At 31.9% G+C, this 16,480-nt stretch overlaps 1 protein-coding gene across 1 annotated transcript; it reads right to left on the reverse strand.

The window, feature by feature from the left end:
• Positions 1–14,912: 14,912 nt before the first annotated feature.
• LOC123193650 (zinc-finger homeodomain protein 4-like) lies at positions 14,913–15,970 on the reverse strand. The gene has a single exon (XM_044606713.1). It carries the CDS (start codon positions 15,803–15,805, stop codon positions 15,047–15,049), a length of 759 nt encoding a protein of 252 aa, XP_044462648.1. The 5' UTR covers positions 15,806–15,970; the 3' UTR covers positions 14,913–15,046.
• Between the last annotated feature and the right edge of the window lie 510 nt (positions 15,971–16,480).

The following is a 16,480-nucleotide window of genomic DNA, read 5'->3' on the forward strand; positions in this document are numbered from 1 at the left end:
ACTAAGAGGTTAAATGAGATACTTGCATATAAAAAAAAAGTGGTCTTAACAATTTAAAAAATAAGGGTTAGGCTATAATGGAAATAATCCTTTAACAAATTCATATAAGCCCTTAAAGAAACCGTAAACACTACATATGAAATGCAAACTAACATTACTAGACTCAAAACCATTTGGTTACCAAAAAAATGAATAAATGACTGTGCGATGTATGTGTGCTATGAGCTTTCCTTGAGGTCCTTTAGCAAGTGGTACTTGGATAGTGGATGCTCAACACACATGATGAGAGATAGAAGTCTATTCTTCTCTTTGAAGGCCAAGGATGATGAAAATGTCAACTTTGGAGACAACTCTAAGGAAAAGGTAATCGATATCGACACTATAGGTAACTCTTTTTTTTTTTATCAATGATGTCTTGCTTGTTAAAGGTTTTAACCATAATTTACTTAGTATAAGTCAATTATATGATAAAGGCTTCAAAATTACCTTATACTCTTTTTGTTATGAAATAGTTTGTGGTAGCACAATTGCAATTGCATTTAATGGTCATAGACATACAAATGTATTTACATTATAGATTTGCATGATATATAATCTAGAGACCTAGGTTTATTATTCTCTTTGAAGGCCAAGGATGATGAAAATGTCAACTTTGGAGACAATTCTAAGGAAAAGGTAATCGACATCGGCACTATAGGTAGCTCTTCTTTTTTTTATCAATGATGTCTTGCTTGTTGAAAGTTTTAAGCATAATTTACCTTTTACTCTTTATGTTATGAAATAGTTAGTGGTAGCACAATTGCAATTGCATTTAACGATCATAGGCATACAAATGTATTTACATTATAAATTTGCATGATATAGAATCTAGAGACCTAGGTCTTATGTCAACCAAGGAGGAAGACATATGGCTATGATATAGAAGGTTAAGGAATGCAAGCATTAATGTTTTACAAAAACTTTTTAAAAAAGATTTAGTAAAAGGTTTGCCTAAATTAGTTTTTTAAAAAGGCCATGTGTATAATGCTTGCATATAAGGCAAACAACCAAGAATTTGCTTTAAACCAAAGAATTCTATTTCAACTTCAAGATCCCTTCAAGTTTTGCATATGGATTTATGTGGACTATCTAGAACTACAAGTCTAGTGGAAAACATTATTGCTTTGTTATTATTGATGATTATTCTAGATTTACTTAGGTCTTGCTTCTTGGAAATAAAAGTGATGCATCTTATGCATTTGTTAAGAAATTGCAAAACCAAGTATGCTATACAATTACAAGTATTAAAAGTTATCATGGAAAAGAGTTTGGAAATTTAGATTTTGAAATTTTTTGTAATAAACATGGCATTGATCACAACTTTTTGATACCTAGGACATCTCAACAAAATAGAGTTGTTAAGAGAAGGAATAAGACACTTGTAGAAATAACTAGAACCATGTTGTGTGAAAATGACTTACCTAAGTATTTTTCAGGGGAAGCCATAAATACTTCTTGTTATATCATTAATAGGGTCATGATTAGGCCAACCCTTAAGAAAACTCCTTATACATTATTTAGAAGGAAAAAGCCTAATATTGCATATTTTCATCCCTTTGATTGCAAATGCTCTGTGATAAATAATGACAAGGACAACTTAGGAAAATTTGATGCCAAGTTGGATGAAGAAATTTTCCTACATTACTTTACCACCTCTAAAGCACATAGAGTCTTTAACAAGAGAACCTTCTTGGTTAAAGAATCTATACATATGGTATTTGATGAATTTTCCAAGTGTGTAAGAAAGAACAATGAAAATGAAGTCATTAAACTTATAGAGGATCTGTAAATCAAGGACTTATTTCATCAAATAGAAGAGAAAAAAGATCATTAATTAGAGGTTAAAAATCAAGAAGATGAGCTTATGCAACCTTAGGAACCACAAAGGAAAATCTTTTATCCAAAAGTGAAGTGAAAAAAGGAAGGATTATTAGAGACCTTACCTAAAGAGTGAAAACAAGAGTTTAATTAAGGAATACATGCCAATTTGTGGCATTCTTGTCATAAATAGAGCCCAAGAAGGTAGAAGAAGCTCTTGAAGATAAGACTTGGGTGTTTGCTATGCGAGAAGAACCAGACCAATTTGAGAAAAACAATGTTTGGGACCTAGTTCTAAGGACAACAGATTATCCCACCATTGACACAAAATGAGTACATTGAAACAAGATGGATAAGTCCAATATTATTGTTCAAAACAAGATCAGACTGATTGCTCAATAATACTCTAAAAACAAAGACATTGATTTCAACAAAACTTATGCACCCGTAGCTTGATTAAAAGCAATTAGGATGTTGCTTGCATATTTATGTCATTTTTTATTTCAAACTTTTTCAAATGGATGTCAAAAATACTTTTTAAAATGGTTTTATTCAAAAAAAGGTTTATGTTGAACAAACTTTCAGTTTCAAACACCGAGAATTTCTAATTCATGTGTTTAGATTAAGAAAAGCATTATATGCTTTAAAACACGATCTTAGAGCTTGGTATGAGAAACTAATCATTTCTTAATTGAAAATGATTTTTCAAAAGGAAAGTTAGATACCACCATATTTATAAAGAGACATATAGAAGACATTTTAATTATTTAAATTTATGTTGATAGCATCATCTTTGGTGTTACTAATGAGTCTTTTCATTAAGATTTTTTTGAGATAATGTAGGGTGAGTCCAAAATGAGCATGATAGGAGAACTAAATTACTTCCTAGGACTTCAAATCAAGTAAACAGAAGAAGGGATTTTACTCAACCAAGCTAAGTACATCAAATACCTGTTTAAAAAATTCAATATGCAAGATGCCAAGGAGCAACCTATTCCTATGAGCATTTCACTCAAATTAGATGTAGATAAGGGAAGTAAAAGTGTCAAAACCAATGCATATAGAAACATGATAGGTGCATTGTTGTATTTAATTGTATATAGGCCCAATATCAAGTTTAGTGTTTACATATGTGCATGTTTTCAAGCAAATCCTAAGGAATCACATCTAAATGCCATAAAACGAATCTTGAGATACTTTAAGGAAACTCTAAATATTAGTTCATGGTACCATAAAGGATCATTATTCCAGTTACAAGCATTTTTTGAATGCTGATTTTAAAAGATGTTGGATAGATAGGAAAAACACTAATGACACTTGTCAATTTTTAGAAAACATGTTTGTCTCTTAGTTTTCAAAGAAACAAAATTCGGTGCAACATCTACTAGGGAAGTCGAATAATTTTCTATGGCTAATTGTTGTGCACAACTTTTATGGATAGATTTTAGTTTTGAAATGAAAACTATTCCAATTTTTTGTAACAATACAACTGTCATTCAACTTTCCAAAAATCCTATCTTATATTCAAGAACCAAGCACATAGACATTAAACATCACTTTTTAGGTGATCAAGTTAGTAAGGATGATATTCAAATTGAATTTATTGATAATAACCATCAACTTGTTAATATGGATATATTTTGCTTCATTCAAATAGAGCTTAGTATGATTGATTCAAATTTAGTAAATGTATAATGCTCTTATGGATATACGTATTGATTATGTTGATTTTATGAACTATCTTGATTATGTATCTGGTATATATACATATCTTGATGTATGTGATTAAGAATGATTGAGTGGAATTGTATTTTTATACACATTTGCATAAACACACTTTAAAAATTTGAATAGAATCAATTTAAACTTGTGTTCATAATTAATTGGGCAATGAATCACATTGAATGTCTTCAAATAGATCTAAATATCGAAGGTTTATACCTTAAGGTGTTTTGATCATTACAAAATTGCAAAATGTTTTGAAAAATATGCAGTTCAAGTCATGAATGACTATTCGTCATATATGCAACCTATTCATCAATTTGATTAATCGGATTTTCAAATTTTATAGCTGATTTTTACTGTGAAACAATCATTACTAATTATGAAACAATCATTACTAATTTGATTAATCGGATTCCCTTGCAGTCAATATGATCAAAATCAAAGAAAAAGTCCAAACCATTCATGAAGGCATCCAACCAGTTTGTAGTGTAAAAATTGCTCAGAACATTGGTCGCTCATTCAATTGTTCCTTTCTTCATTATTGCTTCTAGAATTTTAAAGAATGAGTCATCAAGGCAATGAACGATCAGTTCAGTCAAATATACAGACCAATACCTATTGGCGGGAGCATTTATTATCTATCGTTAGGAATGCTTACTAAGGTTGACCTTACATCAAAATTGTTGGTATTGATCATTCCCAAAAGGTGTCCAACGCATTCATGCATTGTTTTCAGAGAAAATCCTCTTTCTTTATTTTCAAAGGGAAAAATTTTAAGATAACAACTTTATTATGTTTCAAATAATATTTTCACTATATAAGGAGCTAAAATCAATTGAAGAGGGGTTAAAAAAGCATATTAAAAAATTCATACTCTTACACTCACAAAGCTTACAATTATAATCATTTGAAAAACCTTATGTACTAACTTGTATTCTCAGCCTTAGAGAGGCAATTTGATATACAAAACTTATTATGAACAAACACTTAAGGGTGAAATCTCATACAACTAATGTATTGGGCGTAAGCCAAACAAACTATATCCTAAAGAAGTGGACGTAGGAGGTTTGCAAAAAAAAAATTATAATCACTATAAACTGAGGTTTTCTTTACTTTCTCTAATATTTCATATTGAATTACATTTATTGCTTGTATTCACTGCTTTTTGATTGTTAGTTGAGATAACATTAATTGTGTTTATGATTGGGTTGTTGTATTCTCTTATTAAGCTTTGATTATCTTCATCTCAAATTCTTTTAAAGTGTTTAAAAAAAAAAGGAAAATTTTAAAGAATCTATTCAACCCCCTCCCTTTAAGTTCCTTTCAGCCATTCTTTGGAGTTTTATAGTATGAATTATGTGCTACAATGTGTATTATTAACAAATATCATTATATCAACACTATATAGATCTTAGTTCAATCGTTACACCTAACACCTAACTTGAGATCTTAATTGTTTTCACACTTATAGATATTTATTTTTGTGACAAACTTACATCTAACATTGAACGTGGAGAATCCAAATAAGTCATTATCAAATGTATCTATTCATGATCTCATCTTAATTAATCATCAAGGTGGCATTTTGACTCTGACAATTATTTTCTTAAGAAACTTATCTCCCATTGGCACACCCTTTCAACACTACTTTTTTCAATAATTATATCTCATCTTTGCTTGTTTTTTTAGTGATAAAGATGATTGTTTATATAAGTGAGTCAATCTTTAACTTGTGTGACATTATAATCTTATTGAGCTAAAAACAATATGTATATAGTGAAAACCCAAGAATTTCAAGATGCAAGTTCATAACAAAAATGAACTTGAATTCATGGTTTTCAATGTTATCTCCAATACAATATATAATCCTAACAACTTATCAATCACAATCTATGCAATCCAAGATATACATTTCCTAGAATAAGTTTAGTCCTTAGTTCGTAAATATGCATATTAAATACGTTCAAAAGAATTTTTTAACCAAAAACATATTAAACGTGTATTTTACACCCTTCCCATATTAATTGCAAATTATACATTGTATTTTACATTTGCCTTTTTTTTTTGAATTTTTGGCTAAACTTAAAATACAAAAGGAAAAGGACTATTTCCCACGCAAATTTTAGGTCATTCTCAAACCTACATCTACGGAAGATGAAAAACCCTTTCTCCCACCCATGGCCAAACTGTTGTCCAAAATTCCAGTTAGAGACAGGAGTAAAATCATTATTTTACCTATAAACTTTGAAATTTAAAAATTTTAGCATTCCTCCCTCCAAGTTTTAAAAACTAACACCTCAACCAATCCTCAAAATTTGAAAAGTTTAGATTTCACCCCTAGGGTTTGCTTACTTCTTTGGCCACCACTGACAGTCAACGTATTACTCTTATCTCTGACTACAAAGGATGATGAAGGATGACCCTTCGTCGCCTAAACTTGGATGATAAAACATCATCCAGATCTAGAAGAATAGACAAAGGATGATGTTTCATCGTCCTTCGTCGTCATGTTTGGATGAGAAGACAAGTGACGAAGGATGATGAAACATCTCCCTTCATCATTTGGGTGGTGCGACGAAAAGAGATCTCTTCATTGCATGGTGATTTAGGGTTTGAGTTAGAATTTTAAAATGAGTTTGAGTTTTGAAAAATTTTTTTAAATGGTTTCTGAAATGAAATGGCTAATGGAATAAGTTATGAATTGGTTATTCAAAATGGTTAATGAAAAGAGTAAATGAAATGGCTTAAATGCAATTGTTTTTCTTAAATTGGATTTCAAATGAATCTTAAGTTTACACTTATTATTACTTTTTTATTAATGCCAAAAAGGGGGAGAAATGGTTTGAATATTGCATTTTTCAAGCTTGAGCAAAATGTGCAAATTTATGATAATGTTAAGGGAAGTATTTTTAATTTCATATTTTTTATTCAAACTTGGTTTTTGTCATCAATCAAAAGAGGGGAGATTGTTCAACCCCTAAGTGTTTTGATGATGCTAAAAACACAAGTTTAAATATCTAATATTGTCTAAGGAATGTGTGAAAAAATTACCAAATAGGCACAAAATGAAACATGCAGAAACAAGATATACATGTCTGTGTATCATGACTACACCCTTGTGTGTTAAGCCAAAACACGAGGAAAAATGGTTGTGTATCCTTCCCATGGAACCTTAGGCAAAAGTTAACATACAAGCCCGTGTGTCTTATACCACACGCTCTTGTATCAAGCCAACACATGAGGAAAAATGGTTGGGAATCCTACCCATGTAGCTTTAGGTGAAAGTCAACATGGTCAAACAAAATACATGCCCATATGCCTTAAAACACACATCTATGTATCAAAATGTCATCACTTTACCTATCCCTTTCCTGTCCTTCCATATCTAAAACATTATAAAATTTTAAAGGTGCAAGGTAAGACGCCCATCTCAAAAATAAGGATGCCCATCTCTTAAATGGGATATTCAAAAATTTGACCTTTGGGAACTTTGGCTGAAGATTAACCAAGCATAAAAAGTGAAAAATTGAAGGATACATGCCATGTGTCTCATAGACTTTCATAGAAATTATTGGTTTTGAAGATTAACCAAGCTCAACGATCATATGAGCTATTCCAACCATCCAAGACTATAAAATGAACACTCTTTGATTGGGAATAGGCTAGAGATTACACATGTAAAATCATGTACTCATTTTCTTTTCTAATTTCTCTTCTAAGCTTACAACTCAATTATTTGAGAGAAACTCTTATAGTCATTTCGTGTATCAACATTGTAAAGGCATTGACTTTCATTTTTTTGTACTCAAATAATTTTGAGTGAAATTCTGGATAAATTATAGTGGTGGGTGCAATCCTAAAGAAATGATATAAGTAGGCAAAATTCTAGAGAACTATTGTAAAAAGTCATTATCTTTACGAGTGAAACTTTAAGTGGGTTGCTTGAAAAAGTGGACATAGGAGGTTTGGAAGAAAAAACTTTAAACCATTATAAATCTTGAAAATTTCCTTTCCTTACTCTCTCTACTTTATACTTTATGTTGGTATTATATGTTTTGATAATTTGTTGATTATTGTTAGTGCTTAATTATTTAGGTTTGTTGGTTATTGGATTTGCTTGAATATCTTGTTAAATTTATTTGTTTAGGTGTGATTGTTTATAAATTTGCTTAAGGATTTTTATTTGGTCAAAAGCTTTTGATAATCCTATTCAGCCCCCCTAGGATTATTAGTTATTTGGGGTTTTTCAAACTTAATTAATGGCATAGTACTTGAAAGTAAAGTTTCATTACTTTATGTAGAATGAGACAATATCATTTTTAGCTTTATGCATTCATAAGCAAAATAAATCTCATTGCTATAATTGCAATGAATCATCTTGTTTTTGTCTTTTCTTCTAGCGCGTTTGCCACTCTTTTGTTTTAAATTCTTGTTCTTATTCTTTGAGCACTGTACGACCTCATTCCTTTACTTTAACTTAAAGCCATAAATAACTCTTGGAACTCGACTATATAATGTATGCATGAGTATTTGATCTAGTTGTCTTAAGGGTACTTGTCCTCTACCTTAATGTGATGAGGATATTAATAAAAGTCTTTATATTCTCATTACGGGTCATATGCACCTTTATATGCTCCTACTTTCAGGAATAGATCATTTTATTATATGAACTTGTTGTTCATTTGTTAGGTTATATATGGTTGACTTCAGTTCCATAATCATATTTGATATGTCCCTCAGATATTATTTTATCGATTTGTTGAAAACCTTTTTATATGTGTCAAATTGGATAGTTAACTACCTTTACATGGAATTGGTCAAAATATCACATGAAGTGTGTCTTGTTTCTTATATACGTGATATATGTCTATATCATGTTTGTGTAAGACACTATTCAGGTTTCTATCCCTCAATCAATTGTAACTTTATCATAACCTAATTTATGACCTATCAAACCTTTTGTTCATTTAGGATATAATACTTTTTTTTTTAAGAAATTAAAAGATTTATAGATAGAAAAAGAATAAAGTACAAAAATACGAGGGGCATACCCCAAGCATAAACAATGGAGTCTCAAACAAGACATAAAGATAGCACAGGCTCTCAAAACAACAATACAAACAATCCATGAAATGACAAAAAGTCTAAGTGCTAGGCAAGTGCCAGATAGCCCTATACTGTGGCGAAATCATGAATTTGTGCTCCATGGAAGAGTTCCTAGCACGAACAACATCACATATATCTGAAACAATCTCCCTACGGTGCTTACGAGTCTGATGAAACACTCAGTTATTTCTCTTGTACATAAGAAGTAAACAATGGCAAATAAGGATAACCAAGAAAAAAAGTGCCTAAAGTCCCTCCTATGTCTAAGGTGCAAGGAAGCCCAATGAACAAGGAAAGACCAAGAGGCATTCGGCCAAGCCTTGAGGGTCTTAGCTTAGATTTCCCCCCAAACTGCAATGAAGAAATCGTAGCTAAAGAAAAAATGGTCATAGGTCTCAATGGCTAAATCACACAAAACACAAGCTGCATCACTCACAATCCCCTGAAACTAGAGGCGATTCAAGGTATGAAGACGTCGCATAGTGGCAAGCCATAAAATAAAGGAGTGTCACGAAACGTGACCTGAGAACCATGGCAAATGGTGCATATAAGTAACATTTCTCCGAGCTCGTAGCATATTCCATGTTGAGTCTACTGAAAAATGACCAGAAAAGTGCCCTTTCCAAATAAGTTGATTAGAGACCCTAGAACACAGATGAATATGGATAGAATCCCAAATCTGTTGAAGTTCTATGCTACTCGGTGGAAAAGCCCATAGTCCATCACAGATAATATCAAATACCTTAGCATTCCAAGGAAGACCAGTGGCTGATAAAAGCCGAAAAGAGAAAAGATCACATAAACGGCCCTGCAGGAGGATATAGTACATCTTCAAATGTCATACCTTGTAATTATCCCTGTTCAGTTTCTCATCCTAATTCATAACATCTACAATGTTATAGGATGTCAAGGTTAATTAGATCACAGAGATATGCCAGAGACAACATTAACTAATGCAATTAAATACACATCAATTATCATAATTACACATTAAAATTTAAAATATCTCATGTAAGACACATAATCGAAGGTTTACTATATTCCCAATCATTTTCGATGACTCAAATGTTTGATATTTTAAAATTCAATATAATTGCGCCAATATTAATTATGGATGAGAATTTCATTAAATCTTACCAATCTCAAAATTCCTACATTTGACAATTATAAAATGTGATACAACAAATAAATCACAATTGTGACTGTGACAATTTCATCACCCTATACAAATTTTCAAGTCACTTTATTTATGATAAATTTTCTATGTAATTTGCGATAGGCCAAATGTCTTGCATTTCGTTAATTTGGGAATAACGATAAAACGGTAGAATTTCTCACATTCGTTACTATGCATCACTCTTTAGCTAGTTATAATATATCCACATAATCCCAAAAGCTTTTGTTTACTTGTCCCGAGCAAGATTATTCATTATGGGAGTCTAATGGTCATGCATATATATGATTGGACTATATATCATCTATTTTCCAATTAAGAGAATTCGACTTATCTTTAAATCTAAATATTTATTAATTTTATATATAATCCTAACATGAACTATTAGGTCATCAGATGGTCACATTCCGTACTTAGTGTGACAGTCCTTAGTCAACAAGTTTGCATGAATTAGAAAAATGTGATTTGAAACACCGATACGTGTTTCCATGAGCCGAAATAAGGTATTACATGTTTTTACGCATCGTAGGACCTATAGAATTTATTCCATGCATCGATTCGAGCATCAAATATCTACCACGCATCAAAAGGGAGCATACATGCGCTCTGACGTGTCAAAAATAGTGATCCACGCACCAAAACATGGCCATACACACATTTATGTGTCAAAACAATGCATGCACACATGTTCATACACCAGAAGTGAATTGTCACACGTTGTGATGTGTTAGAAACAATGTCCCATGTGCTTTTACACATTGGAGATGAGTCATACGTATTACCACATACTGAGAAAAGTATCTTACACATCTCCATGCACTCTCACGTGCCAGGGATAACTGTCATGGACCTATAGTCGATTGACAACCAGTCGTTTACCATAGCCAATGACCATTGACCATCATTGATTAAGACCTTTGACTAGTCATCCAACCTAGGTAAGTGTTGATCGATTCAGGTTAACCAATTCACCAAGTGAGTTGACCTATTAACTAATAGGTTTGGGCAACTTGTTGACCAAACGAGTTGGGCAATGAGTTTTTCCAATCTAATTGTAACTCGAATATAGTCGAGGAACCCTAATTCTATTGTCGTCTAATTAGACGATTTTAGCCCTCAATCATCAACAAGACCATAAACCTTTTGAAGCTTTCTTGCCGACAATGCTTCTCGTAACAAATTTCAGCCTCGTTGAAATCCAATGAAACGGTGACCAAAAGCATACGGTTTGACCTTTTTGGTTTTTAGTCAATTTTCATTGATTCTAACATTATTTAGACATGATTTTTTTTAAAAAATGTGTAACACAATTCTAGACAACCATTAAACACGCTTCCAACCATTAATTTCATGTAATTTGACTGAATTTAATTTGGGTCCAAAAAATTGAATTTCAATCAATTTTCAATAAAATACATAGAATTCAAATTATTAAAAAGTACAGACGAATTGGCATTGAACAACCAAGACTCTGGTACCAATGTTAGAAAATCTAAAACATGCCATTATGTATTTTTGAATTCTATAAAACAAATTGCATATTTGGTTTTGAATTTGTGATGAAAGCAATCTAATTACAACTCAAGATGTTGATGTTAGTCATTTCCGAGTACTACAATCCTCATCTTGATCTAGGGAGACATAGATTATTGTGCTCTTGATCCCTTGGAGAAAAACTTATTCTTCTATTAAAAAAAATGCGTTCATCTCTCTTTTGGGAGAGCAGTTTTTGGACAATATAGATACAAGGTCAATTGTCATCTCAACTCTTGTCTAACTACCTGTTGGCAGTTGCAACAATCGGATTGGGTTGACCCATTATGAGTGGATCCAAACCCAATACATATCTAAGAAGAACTAATGATATTTTCTTTGTTTATGAAGGAGAAAAGGAACTTCCAATAAGAGGATATAGTGATGCTAGAAGTTTAAGAGCTTAATTTGTTGTTTCTTGTTAATGTAAAGGAATCAAGTTTTGACTCAACTCCCGAGGTCAGGTTAGCTAATACTACACCATAATCCGCCCCCTAGCCATCAAGAGTATTAACTCCTCATTGGTAACTCTATGTCCTCCTGAAGCTAACATGTCAACATGGCTTATCAATTTTTGCTCATCATCACTTAATGAATATTTTCTGGTATTTTGCAGCAAATTTATTACATGCAACAACTGAGACTTTGACTCAGTGAGAAATTCATGTTCCAATATATTCCATATTTCAAGTTTCAACAGGGAATTGACACTTTGATATCACACTAAACTTATTTTAAGCTATTAAAGCTAATAACCAATTGACTAATAGCTTTTCTACACTCTCTTCCAAGCAAGAATTCAGAATTTGGCTTCTTTAACATAGGTGAATTTAAGTCTAATTCTTCATGTCTGACCTGACAAGTAAGAAATTAGACATGCAACCAAAGCAGAAAGGTGTTCCTCTAGATTATGAGCTCCAATGGCAAAAGAGACATGTGACTTCCAGAATTGATAATTTGTACGTGTAAATTTTGGAGGATCTCTTGCAAATTTGAAGGGAAAATTGTTGAGTGCTAGATTTGTTGAGAGATGGTTACTCCACTTGAGACTGATGATGATGATGGTGTATTGCGATTATCCATAGCTTCAGAAATTTGTCTTCGAAGCTCAGATACCATGAAAAGAATAAAAAAATGATTACTGATGTTCACTAAAACAGTAACAAAGAGATTACAATATCTAAACTTTGTTACAAAAGAAAGCTAGTTTCCTTCTTGTATTAGGGCTAATTAACAGTGACTGTAAGTAAACTGCTACAATTGTAAACCTACCGTACCATACTATTACATTTATAATTCAGTCACCCTCATTATAACAAGTTACAATCAGGACAATAAATAAAACTCTTTTGTTTAACAAAAAAAATTCTGCGAGTAAACTAGTTTACAAGTAACAACTTTGCATGTGGATACCAATTCTGCGAACACTTAAAATTCTGCGAGAAACAAAACTGCTGATAGCAAGACTCTGCTTAATATTCCCTCTTAAACATGGCTCTCTAGAGCTTTGCCATTAACTTTAACTTTGAGGGTTACAAATCTGCTTAACGTGCGAGAGCTTTAATTAGTTGAAATACAAATCAATAGTATCTTTAGAGCATGAAAAAATTATAATAATAAAAACTCCTAAATTACAACCTCGCATAATGGTAAAGCTTTAATTTTTTTTATAGGTCTATAGTTAGTCTTACTTTTTCTAATAAAATAAAAGGGTGATCAGTAATTGGCTTAAGTGAGAATCCAAGTCTCTAAACCATGATTAAGCTACACAATTAGGATTAGCAGTAGCCACCTAGCTAAAATATGTGCCAGCCGCCATTTTATTATAAAGAAATGAACCTAAGAAGGATCATGGAAGCATCAATCAGCGCCCATGATTATCATAATTAAGCCCCTAATTAATTGTATTAAACTTTCTTTGTGGGTTGGTATCCTAAGCTTAATTAACCCTATCTAATTAATATCCCTCAACTGATGATCATGTATTCCAGTAAGTTCCATTGAATGATCTTATTTCTTTTTGCACATGCACCTTAGCGACTTAATTAAGTTTCTATTCTCCATTTATCATCTAATTAGTCTAGCATAATATAATTATCATCATCATTAATTATTACTCCTTGTGACGATTTGGGATTAATGATTTTTTTTCCTCATTAAATATATCTAACCATGTATCACTGTTCTTTTTTTTTTCAAATCTAGGAGAAATTAAATTTAGTTCTACCAATGCTACGTAAGTACCAGAAATCTTCCTCATTTCAATAAAAAGAATTAAGATATTGACAAACTATCAATGATATACCGATTATCTCTTAATTGTGAAACTTATAGTTAATTTATGGCACAGACGTTAAGAGATTAACCTTTCTGAAACTAGATAAACATTAAATACTTAGTCCTCCTTCGGATTTCCAATAAAAAAGGCACTTTTGTGATTATACTAGCTAGTCAATTAAGTGGTAAAGTGTTTTTAATGTTGCTATTTAGCCATATAACCCACAGGGGACTCTACATTACTATGCCAAATTGATGTTCTTATGTACTTTTGAACGGATTTCCAATCTAGCCATTACCAAAAACCCAACAGTTGTTAGTCCAATAACTTATCTAATGACCGATTCTCACCTGAATAAAGATCGCCTAATTGAGAAATCAATAAAATTATGTACATTAATTTTTAGTACCTAATTAAGCATTATTTGATTAAATGATTTTAAATTAAGAATAAAATAATATTAAATTATATCAAAATATATTATCTAAATATCCAATTAAATATTCAACCCTAAGTGCATATAACATTGTTCCTGTGAACTATTTGTAATATTATGAGCAGACAGAACAATATATTTATCCACAGTATTCTATAAATTATTGAGAAATTAGCATACACACAAATATTGTGAAAACTTTCACTAGCTTACTAAAAATTTTGATGCAGTCGGTAGCACTGGCTCTTTAATTTCATATTTTAAGTTTCTACTGTAGAAAGAATATATTATAAGGGTACACGAAAACAAATGCTAATATTACGATTAAGTGTCTGGTGGCAGAATCAGCTACGTATAGAAAAAAAAATTATATACCACATATCAGTGTTAATTTTGAAACATATTACAACTTATCAATTCCCTGCTTTTTTTTTTAATATAAATTCCATGTTAAAATATAAGTAGATTGACAAAAATACCCGCAATAATTGTATTCAGATCCAACAATTTTATTGTTTCTATCTTAATCTATAAATGGTTGGATAAATTTAATACTTGCTCAGAACCTGTTTACCAGAATTTAATGGTCACTGCATACTTCGTAGAATAAAAAACCAGACACGGGATAATGGTGAGACTAATTTATCTTTCAATGCATGCTTTCAGGTTTTTCTTTACAACTCGGCAACACAAGACCGATATGTTTCATTCTTTGTCATGCATAAATACCTTTCATGAGGCTTAATGTAGTCCTCAAAGAAAGAAAATATGAAGAAAATTATATATTTAGAAGATTGCCAAAATATTAAACATTAACATTACTTTATAGGACCTAGAGAATTGAAACTTACAAGAAACAAATATTAAATGAAGAAGCTAGAAAATTAATTGGAATGATGATATAGAGGAATGTAAAAGTAAAAGACTGCTTCTTCAACTAATTAATGGAGTTCTTTTGGGCCAGGCGGTGCTTGTTATTGTGCATCCAAACCTTGAGGACTCTTCTCTTGATCCCAAGCTCTTGGCAGAATTGTTGAACAACAGATTCCTCTAGTTTTTGTATTTTCCATTCAGCCCTCTCAGCGAACTTCAACATCTTATCCTTCTGTTCTTGAGAGAACTTTGTTCTAAATCTCTTTCTAATCTTTGGATGCTCAAGTGGCCTTCCCACAACCCCACCTCCATCGTCTTTTTCATCAGATTCTGAAATGACCGACCCACTTTTGTATGGCATTATCAGCTGGTGGTGATGAGTGGTCTCTCCCCCTAAAGAAATCAAGGTACTTGCAGCAGGGTGATTGTGATGATGGCTCAGAATGAGAGCTCTTCCACCATTGTTGACCATTGGAACAACTTGAGAGTGATGATAACATTCAAAGGGACAATCACATTCTATCTCTTTTTTATGGAAATTTCTATGACAGTTGCAGGCGGAGCATTTTAGAGCTTCAATGGTACCGTCTTCTCCACTAGGCATGAACTCACCACACCCATCTGTGGCAGTACCGCCGAAGGCGGCTGCATGATTCTTCAGGCATTCCTTGTACTTCACCACTTTCTTAAATGGCTTCTCGTCCTCCGGGCTCTGAGGGACATGCCCATTAGATGGCGTTTGTGTTGCCGAAGAAAGAACGATTAGACCATTATTTCTTGAACTTGTTTTTTGATCATCTTGTGGACTTGAACTACGCCTCATCTTCCTCTCTCTCTTCCTCACTTTTCTAGTTTTTACTAACCAGAAAAGCCGTTAAGAAAATCAATTAAAGACAGATTAAATGAACTTTTCTTTTGTATGATGTAAACGAAAGAATGAGAGCTATTGATCATGAAGCTGATAGATTATGTTTCGATGGCATAAACATCGGATTCTTTAAAAAGATACCCATGTTGAACTTATATATACACTTTCCTTATAAGAGGAAGCATTAACCATAGGGGATAGAAATTAAATTACAATTAAAAGGATTAAAGAGAGTTAGGAAGATATAATAGTTAATTAATTTTGATGGTGAATTTTGCAAGTGAAGCAACCAAACTAGAGGAAATATAATAATATAGAGAGAGATAATAGAGTGGGGAAGGTTGAAGAAATTAAATCTAGTGGAGACCGGACAGCTTTGTTATTGAAAGTCTATTGGTACATGAGACAAGTGTTGTACAACTTTATGATTCAATAAAGAACTTCTATATTTTTTATTAATTTAATTTAAAAAATAAATTATTATGATTATATAGATTAAAGAGCAAGTAAATACTAATATGTTTATCCTTTTTTTTCTAGTATATATATTTTTAATATGCGTGACAAAGATTCTAACATACATATGATATTGATAAAAATTGGGAGCAAGAAAAAGAATTGCAGGAAATG

The sequence above is a fragment of the Mangifera indica genome, chromosome 1 (genome assembly GCF_011075055.1).
Source record: "Mangifera indica cultivar Alphonso chromosome 1, CATAS_Mindica_2.1, whole genome shotgun sequence".
NCBI classification, from domain to species: Eukaryota; Viridiplantae; Streptophyta; class Magnoliopsida; order Sapindales; family Anacardiaceae; genus Mangifera; species Mangifera indica.

What these genes read in the sequence shown, in the direction of transcription:
- LOC123193650 (XM_044606713.1), bottom strand. Translation starts at nt 15,805, where the DNA reads ATGAGGCGTAGTTCAAGTCCACAAGATGATCAAAAAACAAGTTCAAGA.